The sequence below is a fragment of the Hydra vulgaris genome, chromosome 08 (genome assembly GCF_038396675.1).
Source record: "Hydra vulgaris chromosome 08, alternate assembly HydraT2T_AEP".
Taxonomy (NCBI): domain Eukaryota; kingdom Metazoa; phylum Cnidaria; class Hydrozoa; order Anthoathecata; family Hydridae; genus Hydra; species Hydra vulgaris.
Window position 1 is genome coordinate 65,232,501 of NC_088927.1, and position 12,073 is coordinate 65,244,573.

Sequence of the window (12,073 nt, forward strand, 5' to 3'; positions counted from 1 at the left end):
TTTTTATAAACTTCATTAAAGAAATTATGCTTTAACATTTTAAAATATAGTGCTACATCTTTGTTGTACGTTAAATATATGTTAAATATAATTTTCCTTTATATATTAACATCAATTCAAATCATCCACCAAGCATTATTAAATCGATACCAAAAATGATCTTTAATTGCATCAGTGATATATCTTCAAGCAAAGAAGCTTTTGATAGAGCTGCACCATTTTATAATAACACTCTCAATTCTTGTGGATTTAAAGATAAGATCATTTTTATTCCAAATATCCGAAAATATAATACAAAATCTCGAAAAAGAAACATTACCTGGTTTAATCCATATTATTCGCTCACAAATTTCCCAAACTTTTTAACCGGAACAACTTTAAGGTTAGTTATAGCTGCCTTCCAAACTTCAAGAGATATATTACTTCTCATAATAAAAATATACTATTTAATTCTCATGAAAATGCCAATCAATTATGAAATTGTCGACAAACAACCTTATGCCCACTCAATGGTGGTATAAACACAAAAACTCTTTTGTTTATGAAAGTAAGACCAACTTCACTGAACTTTTGGAATTTGTGTGGGAATGTAAAAATGTTAAAATAAAACTATAGAGCCAATACTAAAATGGAATTTTCTCAATCAAGCAGAGCCATTCAAACCTGGTGGTAAAATTTGCAATTTATGCTTGTCAGAAAAATACTACATTATTACATTACCATTAAATTTACTTAATAAACGAACTAAGCTTGCCTCAAAGGCCCGCCATGAAAATAAATTTCTAATAAAGAACTTTAATGTCACAAAAGTGGACACTCCATAGCATTTATTGTATATAATTTTTGTGTATAGTTTTTTGTATAAAACTTTTGTAGTTACTTTATTTGTTGTTGTTACATCTAATGATCGCTATTGCATGAAACTACAAGCTATGTATTGAAATATATTATAATAATTTTTTAGTTTTTACTATATTATATGCTCTACTAATTATATAACACGCTGTATTGAGCACTATTACTGGAAATATTAACACAATTTCTACATTATATATATATATATATATATATATATATATTATATATACATATATATATATATATATATATATATATATATATATATATATATATATATATGTATATATATATATACATATATATATATATATATATATATATATATATATATATATATATATATGTATGTATGTATATATAATATATATATATATATATATATATATATATATATATATGTTTATATTTATATATATGTATATATATATCTATATATATATATATATATATATATATATATATATATATATATATATATATATATATATATATATACATATATATATACATATATATATATATATGTATATATATATATATAAATATATATATATATATGTATATATATATATATATATATACATATATATATATATATACATATATATATATATATATATATATATATATATATATATGTATATATACATGGTTATATATAACCTTTTATGACACCCAGTTATAATACAATATTAAAAATAAATTGTCAATTTTTTATTATTAATAAAAAAAGATTTAAAAATAGATAGAAAATAAAAAAATGACATATATGATAGGACTAATCTGAGTTTATGAGTTACATGAAAACAAGTTTTGATTGGTGAAAAAAGAAGTGATAGGTCATTTGAACAGCAACCATGACAACATTTGTATACAAGAGAAAATGTAATCTTATGTTAAATGAGCTTCACCTTTAAAATAAAATTCAGTATTTAGTAATGTGAGAATAATAAGCTTCAGTAATAGACAGAATTTTACTTTTTGCTCCAAACTTTTGCTATGATAAAAAGTTTATTAATTTTAAAGTTAATTAAAAAAAAATTACAAAAAAGAACAAGAAAACTTTTTAGAGGGTGAAGTTGGAATACATTTGAATGAATAAAAGCTTTAATGCCTGTCTAAGGATCTAATCTAAATCTAAGGATCTAATGAAGCAAATTCGACCAAAAAATTACAAAAATTACAAAAATTCGACCAAAAAATTACAAAAAGTTTCACTGCTTTTTAATTGTGTCATTTTGTATTTTTTTTTTTAATTAATTTTTTTGTCACCAAAAATTAGAGGCAGTAATAAGAAAGAGTTTGTTTAGATTTATTGTAAACAAAAAAAATAGAGTAATAATATTGAATATATAATTCAATATATCTGCCTTAAAAATAGAGTACTTTTGCAAAAATGTTACTGTAAAAAATAAAGTTTGTACTTTTAAGTAGTACAAAGAAAAAGCACATAAAAGAGTAACAAGAAGGTAGTGTAGCAAAAAATAACAAAATTGATATGTTGGTATATGCTAAACATGGAGTCTATATAAATAAGATGATAATCCAGCCAGATAATAGTAACCAACACTGATCTAAATATAAAACAGCCAAATAAAATATTAGGCAAGTAGATCTATTATAAAAGTATAAAATCTATTAGGTTGTATAGTTTTTTTTTTAATAAAATAAAATCCAAAATAAAAAATATTATAAAAATAATTTGATGATAAAAGTTGCAAATTCATTTTAACGGAATTTGTACTACAGCCATGGTAATGCTCGTAACCATTGAAATGCTTGTAGCCATGGAATCCCATGTACTATTATACTAGTAACCTACACACTTGTGTTGGTTTGGTTAAAAAAAGATTTGATAAAACAAAGATTCACCATCATTGCCATCATTTTAAGCAGTTGTTACCCAGTATTTCAAGCGTTTACTTCAGAATTGAATAAAAGATCCGAGGTTTGATACCTTCCTTGATGAATGAATGGAGCTTGAGTATAAATTGATGCTTATCATAGGATACTGACCACAGCATAATAAGTACAGTAAACACTAGTTATTTATCTCATAAATAAAAAGCTTTTAGAATGAGAAAGACTCTCAACATGGCTGTATGTACAATAAGATGGATATGCTGATCAAATTTCTAGCTTCTATCAATGATAACTCCAAGAATTTCAAGTTTTTATCAATGGTAACTTCCTAATAAAACCTGAATTCAGGCATAAATGAAAGCTTTTATTCCTTCTTGTTGGTTCCAAGTAAAGCCTCATTCTACTCCATGATTTTCACCTTCTTGTGCAGCTCCTATATCTAATCATAAGTTTTTTCATCTTTTTTAAAATAACAACTCTGTTGAGAACAAATGCCTATAAATTATTGCAAATTATCCATGTAAAATAATGCTGTCTGATGCTAAGTTCCATTTTTCTCAGTTCACTAAATCTCTTACCTTATCATAAAAGTTAGGCTCTAGAGACTTTTGGAAAATCTTTAATGACATCCTTAATAAGGGTAGATCTAACATTCTTAAGATAATGATAAGACAGAACTAATTGCAATTAGTTCTGTCTTATCATTATCTACTCTTGAGTCTTATGGCCATTTTACTTCCTTCCATTCTAATTAAACAGGTTAACCCAATGTTAGATATACAACTTACTTTAGCTTCTGTTGCTTGGCTGAGTCTCGTTTTCCTGCCTGCTGGAAAACAGCATTTGTTATTCTGATTTTCAAAAACTCTGGTGAACATTCTGACCCCTCTAATTATCATCTGACCAGTCTTCTTTCTGTTACTAGCAAGGTCTTTGAGTCTTTGAATCAACAAATTTCTCACATTCCATCTTGAGTCAAATAGCTTACTGTTGGGTAATCAATATGGTTTTTGATCCTCTTGCTCTACCATACACTTGCCAACTACTGTGACTGAAAAATTTTGTTGTGCGTTAAATGGAGGCAAAAAGGATAGAGCTATTGCTCATGACATAACTAATGCTTTTGACAAAGCTTGGCATGCTGGTCTTCACCATAAGGTTGTTTATATGGTGTATCTGGGAAAGTTTTAATGTTTTTTGTTTTCCATGGTCAATTCCAGTTTCCACCCTTTTAGACAAGGTTTAAAAATGCAGTTGGGCCTGCTTTATTTGCTAAGCTTGGGCCTCTTTTCTGTTGTTGTGAAGTTGCATCTCTTTCTTTTTGGTCACTGCTCGAAGGAACTATCACCCCTATAAACTAAAACTCATTCTCACTTGACTCATCATTCAGCATTCTGTATCTGTCTCTGCATGCTCTAAAAACTTTAATTTGTCTCGTTTTTTTATACAACCTACAACTTTTCAAGTTTTCTCTCAACAGTTACTCTATAATTTTTTTCTTCTAGTAACTCCCAACAAATGTAGTGGTTGCTTGCAGCCTTGTTGGGAGTGAATCAGAATTAAAAAAAAGAAGATTTTTAATAGTGTTAACAACTTTATGCTTATTTATCAAGTAAATATGACAAGGTAAGTTTTGATTTCGATTCATGCAACTTTTTTAATTAAATTGATTCATGCAATTGTACAAACAAAGCATTTTTCAGTTGTTATTAAAAGTTGCTAAGTACAACTCCGTTGTAGGTGGTACAACTCCATTATAGGTTTACAAACAATGAACAGCTGCGTGAAGGTCTAGATACTAGTTTGTTCAGCCTCATTTAAACAAATATTATTTTTAAATTTTATTTTTAATCTCATTTTAAAAATAACAAAAATACGAATTTTACTTTTAACTATTGATTTCATTAAGAAATAAAAAATATAAAAAATTGATATATAAATAATTCTATATAAAAAATTCAAAATGGTTAAATTTGAGTTTTAAATTTTGCTTTGATTAAAAGTTTTACTTCAGATATCTCATCAACTAAAAAACATCATAAGGTTTTTTTTATTATTATTATTTTTAATTCACTCTTAACAAGGCTTCAAGCAATCATTATTGTGGTTTCCATAAGAGGTTAGTAGTGAACAATAATCCAAGAAGACATAAAGATAAGAACTTAGTGAAAGGGTTGTCAATCATTTTTATAGGAATGTACACAGTATTGTGATAGTTGCTTGTAGTAAATAAATGAGTCTTGTTAAAGACTCGTTTATTTACTACAAGCTAAATTTTTAGTCCTTAAATGAAATTTGAAATCTGCTAAATTTTTAAAAATTTAGCAGATTTCAAGAGTCAAAAGACTTTATAGGAAGGTCTTATTTTTATAATTTTAAATCAAGTCTTATGAAGTTGATCAGAAGTAATGTCTACCCCTGTATTTTCATAAGTCAAAATTTTTTTATTTCCTTTTGTATTCCATATTTACTAAGAGATAGAAATTTTATTAAGATAGAAATTTCTCATTTTAAATAATTTTTTTATAAAGTTCAAAGTGCAAAGTATCAATATATAATTATTTTTTAAAAACAGATTCATATTTTGCTAAAAAAAAATTAGAGCAAATTACTACCATCTTGTTGATTTTTAGGTATTTAAAATAATTATTTTTATTAATATGGCTCTACTTGCATGATACTTTAAGAAATAAATATTATGTAGTTATTTGTATTTTATCTCATCAAACAAAGGTATTTAGCTTTAGGTATTAATTATCAAACAACACTTGTTGAATATATGCACTAAAAATTATATTTATCTACATCGACTTTTGTGGAAGAAGAAGAAAAAAAAAAAAAAAAAGAATAATAAAAAAAAGATTGCTGCTCAAATCCAAATTCTTAGTTGATGTAGCTGCATTCTCTTGCATGTTTTACCTATATAGTGAGTTAATGTATGTACTGAAACACAGCTTATTTCAGCATGATGTCATCTAGCTAAGCAAAATAGACAATATTATTATAAAAGAAAAAAAATTTTAAATTTTATTAGGGACTTGTTAAATGTTCAATGTATCGAGCAATCTTCAAAATATTTTTTAATTAAAATTTTTTAATCCCAGTGTTGTTTTTTCATATAGAACACATTAAGGGACATGCTGCAGATGTTTTTTAAAAATAATTGTTTTTTAAACCTTCCTAATATCTATGTTTATTATGAGTTTTAAAAACTGATTTTCAGATCTTACGACCACTATGCAAAAATACAAGAGATATCTGTCCATCTGAAATCAATTGTACAAGTGCTTGTTTTCGGAAACGGCTATTGGAAGCACAAACACTAAATTCATCTTTAACAATCACAGCAATGGTTGCGTACCGTAAGTAGTGCGATAATATAAATGCTTTGTTATATGTAAATATAGTTGCATATACATACAATTTGTTATATGTATACATAGTTACATATACATACAACATTTTATATCTATACTTAGTTATATGTATATATGTAACATGTATGCGTACATAGTACACATATATGTATACATAGTTATAAAACTATGTATGCGTAAAATATGTTATATGTATACATAGTTACATATATATGTACAATATATATATGTATACATAGTTATATATAGATAAAATATGTTATATGTATACACCATTACATATACAACAATTTGCCATATGTATACATAGTTACATATAAATACAATATGTCATATGTATACATAGTTTCATAAACATACAATATGTTATACGTATACATAGTACATATGTATACATATATACACATGCAATATGTATGCATAGATTCATATATATACAATATGTAATATGTATACGTAGATAAATACTAAACCACTACCAAAACATACTTTTTTTTATAAGATCTGCCCTCAAAAATAACCCTGAAACAGACTACACTGAAATTTAGAGCAAGGAGAATTTTGGTTATTGGTTTTAAAGTTTTCAAATTTTTAAATATATATATTCTTATTTTTCAAAAACTATTCCTTTTTCCAGAATTTATAAAATTTTTAAAATGTTACCAAGTAATCCCATTTATCTCTCAATGACGTTTCCGAGGGAGAAAAAAAATAAAGAAAATTTACAAATATTGTTATAACTAACTTCTTAGTAGGTGTAGTGTTATTGGACAAGACTACAGTTTCCCATTACCGCATTAAATATTTTTTATTTATTTACCGCGTCAATCAATAATTTGTATAAATTATATCAATTACTAAATGTTTTTTACTGAACCTTCTGATTTGCATTACACGAAATCTTTCATAATTTACTTTTGATTAGTATGAAAAAATAATAGTACTGTGAGTGTAATTTTTATAAACAGTAATAAACATATGATATTGGTTGAACACTACCCCATGCCTCTGGAATTTGTTTTTCAAATTTTATTTTAGAAATTAAGTTTAAGGTTGAGAGAGACTTTCCTTTGACTTTGAACTAAATAAAAAATAAAATATTAATTTAAGTAAAAGGTAATCATTTTTAGATGAATTACACATGTTTTCTACTCTGCTCTGGTTTTTAGTATGAATGAAAAGGTCTTTAATTTGACTATAATTTTTCTTTGTTGCCTCTAATAGAATCTTTATAGACCCTTCCACTGATTGCAAGTTGTTAAGTAAATCCAAAAGAATAGGTTTTTGAAAAGTTTCCAAAGTTTTCTCTTATTCAAATGATGAAATATAGATCGAAATTAGAGGTTCAACCTCAACGAAAGAAACATCAACTAAATAACTTAAAAATAAGTGTTAAAGTGGATAAGTTGCTTTTACTTTTATTTTTGATTTTATCGTTTGAAAAGAGGCATCATTATAAAGATCAATTTTTTTATGTGCAAACCACAGGAGACTTGTACAATATTCTTTGTAATCCTGCACCATTCAGCTACACTTGGATATGGATTCTTTGCTCTAATAAACCATCATAATTCGTAAAGCTAAAGTTAGCCATCTAGCATGATAGGCAGGACCAAGTTTTTTCATATAATATTTTGGGGGAATAAAACTTTTAGATATTTCAATACTGTATTTATAATGTTTACGGTCTGTATTAAGATTAAATAAAACAGCAAAATTTACATAGGAGTCGATTTCTCAATGAATTGGAACAAATTCAAAAATTTGAAAGTTGATTAAATCTTCTGTAAATGCATTTTTTGACCAATGGGGTCCTTATATTTCTTTGGATCATTATTTTTACCATTTATATTAACTAGGAATCAGCAAAGTGGTTACTTATTTTAATGAAGTACTCATTAAATGAATTCCTATTAAATGAATTCTTCAATTTAAAAGAGACTATCTATAGTCAAAGACAAAAGTTTGGAAACACATAAAAAAATTGCAAAACGCATTCTTTTATTCAAGTGAAAAATAGCAAATGTGTAATAATATAAAGAAAATAAAAGTAACAATAAGCACCATAGCTGATAGACTAAAAATAATTCATATTGCACAAATATAAAAGAGTTTGTTTAAATTATTTAGTATTTTGTATGGCTGCCACAATTTTTTAATACAGCTGCTATACGACAAGGCATTGAATGAATTAGTGAACAACAGTAATCTTCGGTGATATCCGATGTCCAGGCTTGCTCGACTTTTTCCAGGAGATCAGCCTGAGAGGTTGGATTGTTTTCTGCTGCTTTTCTCTTCATAGTGTACCACACATTTTCAATGGGATTTAGATCAGGCAAGTTACCTGGCCATGGTCCCAAGATTTCAAAACCTGATGATGTAAGTTGCTGTTTCACTGCCTTAGTACCATGGCATGGCGTCTCATCATGTTGAAAGACTGTGGTTCCATGTATTTCCATAAAATTAAGCAATTTTCTTTTAAAAATAACTAATACCTTTTTAAAATACCTAAGTTCTGTCTGGCATATCCCAGAGATCTGCACGGCCAAACACTGATATTGCTCCCCAGATCATCAGCTTCTTTGGTTGTTTAACAGTGGGCAACACATACTTGCTATTGTACCTCATTAGTGCTGGACGCCAAACTTTTGGTGCATAGGAAGTAAATTGTGTGAACATTGACTCATCACTAAACATAACTCGTTCTTAATCATACTCGGACCAGCCCTTGTATTTCTCAAATAATTGCAATTGATTTTAAATGTTTTTCAATGACAGCTTTGGCTTTCTTGCTGGTCTGCAGCTTTTCAAACCTTTCTCAGATAATCTTCTTTGAATAGTTTTGTAGCTCATGTTTTTGCAGCTTTCCGGTAGTCTACTTCTTATGAACCCAGATGTTGCACGAGGCGTGCATACAGCAATCCTATAAATTGCACGATCATCTTGCACTGTAGTTCTCCTTGGTCGGCCAGAGTGAGGGCGTGATGAATACGTTTTAGTGTCACGGATCTGTTTAAATGTTTTACAAGCTGTGCCAGGTGATATTTTTAAGATCTGCCCAATTGCTCTAAATGATTTGCCTTCGGATCGCAATATTTCCACCTGGGCTCGTTGAGTAACTTTCAGCTCTTGTTTCTTACCCATCCTGTAAGAAAAAAAAGAATAAATTGATGTAATATAAAAGCAGAAATGAACAGTAATTATGTTTGCCTAAGTTAGTTCAGTATTTACACACAGTATAGTTTCTTAATAATTTTAACATTACATGTACTGTACCGTATACCTGAATTACACACCTATATACAGGTAAGCAATTATAGTTACAATTACAGTAATTTAATTCGTTATTATTACAGTCATTAACTTATTTTACACATAGCATGAGCTAGCAATAGCTTATAATCACTCACTTTTCTACAAAGCTAAATAAATAAAATATAACAACAAATTTATTTAAAGTGACACAAAATTAATCTTACCTTTATGAATTGCAGAGGGTATTAAAATCCAAATTTGCCTTAATTACTTTGTTTATACGATCAACTTTAACACGTCAAATAACCAATTACTTTAATATTATGCAAGCATCAATATAATGATTTACGGGTGCCAAGGTAATTCGCAATGAAATATCCTTAAAAATTACTAAAAATTACAGTGTTTCCAAACTTTTGTCCGTGACTGTACACTGGTATTAGCAGAATTGTTATCAAGAACAATGGCTTCCAAACTAATGCTAATGTATTTTTTAAGAACCTTTAGTGTCTCAGTCATCATTGTAATACCTAGTCAATTTTTTTTTTTTTCTGTGTTTGTCAAATATTTTTCAGAAAAAGGTCAGCTTTCTGCAGTATATGTTAGGTGATGTTTATTTTTTACTGCTCTATTAATAATAAGTTCATTATTATTATATACCAGACTAATGTACATTTAGTTTAACATTTTTTTGTATTTTTTGCTATCTATTTTGATGACTTTTCAATTAAAAAACTTCTGCAAAATTTTTATTTCTAATTAGAGTTGAAATTCGATTTTTTTGTACAACATATTTTGTAGTCAAAAATGTTGCTTGTTCAAACAACCTTTGCAATGACATTTCTAAAGGGTAATATATAATAAATTTAATGACATAATTAAGGAATTAAAACTTTACAAATGCTACTGTAAAATTTGTTCTCAGTCTAGTGACAAATTTTTTTTATCATAATTTTTCATAAACATTCTTGATTTTAAATGTGTATTATTTACTTCAAACTTGTCATCACATTTTAAAAGAGAAAGATCACATTTACATGCAGATATATCAAATAACTTTATAAGGTTTTAATTTGCACCCAAGAAGCACTAATTTTATGTTTTGAATTTTAAGATTATTCAGCTGAAATTGCGTTTTTTTATGTTACCAGTGGGAGATTTGGATTAATGTTTTTCCAAAATTAAAATTTCCTTACAAACTTTTTAAATGATTTTAGCAAAGTCAATTTCTTTAGTTTATTAAAAGTATATTATTTTTCAATTTTATAAGCATGAATTATATGTTCATTTTGCTTTTATAATCTGATTATATGTCAAGATGTTTCTACTTGCTAATCATTTGGTTGTTCAGCGTATCTCCCACTTTGTTGTCCAGTAACATTTAAAACTCTGAAAACAGATGTTTAATAAATATTACATAAAAAATCTCAATATTATATATATTAGATTTATCCAATATATTGTATTAATGTATTATTTAATATAATATCTTATAACGTTGCAAAACTTTTTTTCTAAAAGAAATCATTAAATGCGGAAATGCATTTAAAAATGGCACTTATGTTTTTAGTTAATTAAAGATATGACGCAAAATGAAGTTTTATGTGTCACTTTGTACTTTTTTGTAACATTTAAATAGATTAATAAAATATATAATTAATTTTGTTTTTCTTAAAATAAAGAAAAAGTTTTGAAACTTTTTAAATTTATAACAATGTTTTTGTATAAAAAAGTAACATTTCCCAAAATTTATCCAATATTGACTTATACTTAGTAGTGGCTTAATACATTACAATATGTTACATGTATTCATAGTTACATAAACATAAAATATGTTACATGTATACATAGTTACATAAACATACAATATGTTAAATGTATACATAGTTACATAAACATACAATATGTTAAATGTATACATAGTTACATAAACATACAATATGTTACATGTATACATAGTTACATAAACATACAATATGTTACACAAATAATTAATTACATATACATATAAAGTATTTTATGTATACATAGATATATATGCATATAATTGTTGTATTATATACATAAATACAATAAATAACTGCTTTTTGTCGAAAAGAGATTATAGGCATTCTTAGTCTTGAAGTGTAAAGTTGTTGTTTAAATTGTGTCTAATGTTGAAGTATAAAGTTGAAGTATAAAAATGATTCAATGTGATCATGTGGGTAATAGAATTAAGTATACTGTTTAAATTATATATTTTGAACAAGTTGCATCACGTGCACAATAAAGTCTGTATTGATAATATCCTTTAAGTTATTGGGTTAAAATTTTTGTTTATATTTCACATTTATTATTGCCCTATAATCTATCTGTCTTACTACTGGCCTTACTAATCAATATAAGTTGAATAGTATAAATTGAAGTTAATAACTCTAGATATTTTTTTCTTTTAAGCTTTTAACTATTGTTACTTTGACACATAATATTCATGCAATAGCCATAAGTGGGGCCAGTAGTTTACAAAACTTTTGAAACAGCTTAAAAATAATTTTGAAACTAAGAATCTAAGTGTGTCTAAAATAGTTTATACAATTATCTTTAAGATTATCTTACATATAAGTTAAAGTATTTTTGAAAGAAAGAAGTGAACTCAATCATCAATTTTAATCAAATATAAAACAAGAATATTTTAAATTGGAAATTAGTAGAAAGAAGGACAGAACAAATTAGTATAT

At 26.4% G+C, this 12,073-nt stretch overlaps 1 protein-coding gene across 6 annotated transcripts in view; it reads left to right on the forward strand.

Annotated features, from left to right (window-relative positions):
- The window catches only part of LOC100199090 (uncharacterized), a 195,786-nt gene that overhangs the window by 48,769 nt on the left and 134,944 nt on the right, over window positions 1-12,073 (forward strand). For all 6 annotated transcript variants that reach the window (XR_010640305.1, XM_065804174.1, XM_065804175.1 and 3 more), the window contains exon 6: window positions 5,948-6,086. Coding sequence is in view for 5 of the 6 variants with exons in the window: in XM_065804174.1 (XP_065660246.1) it covers window positions 5,948-6,086 (139 nt within the window). In the remaining variant the exon portion in view is untranslated. The remainder of the gene's footprint in view (window positions 1-5,947; window positions 6,087-12,073) is intronic.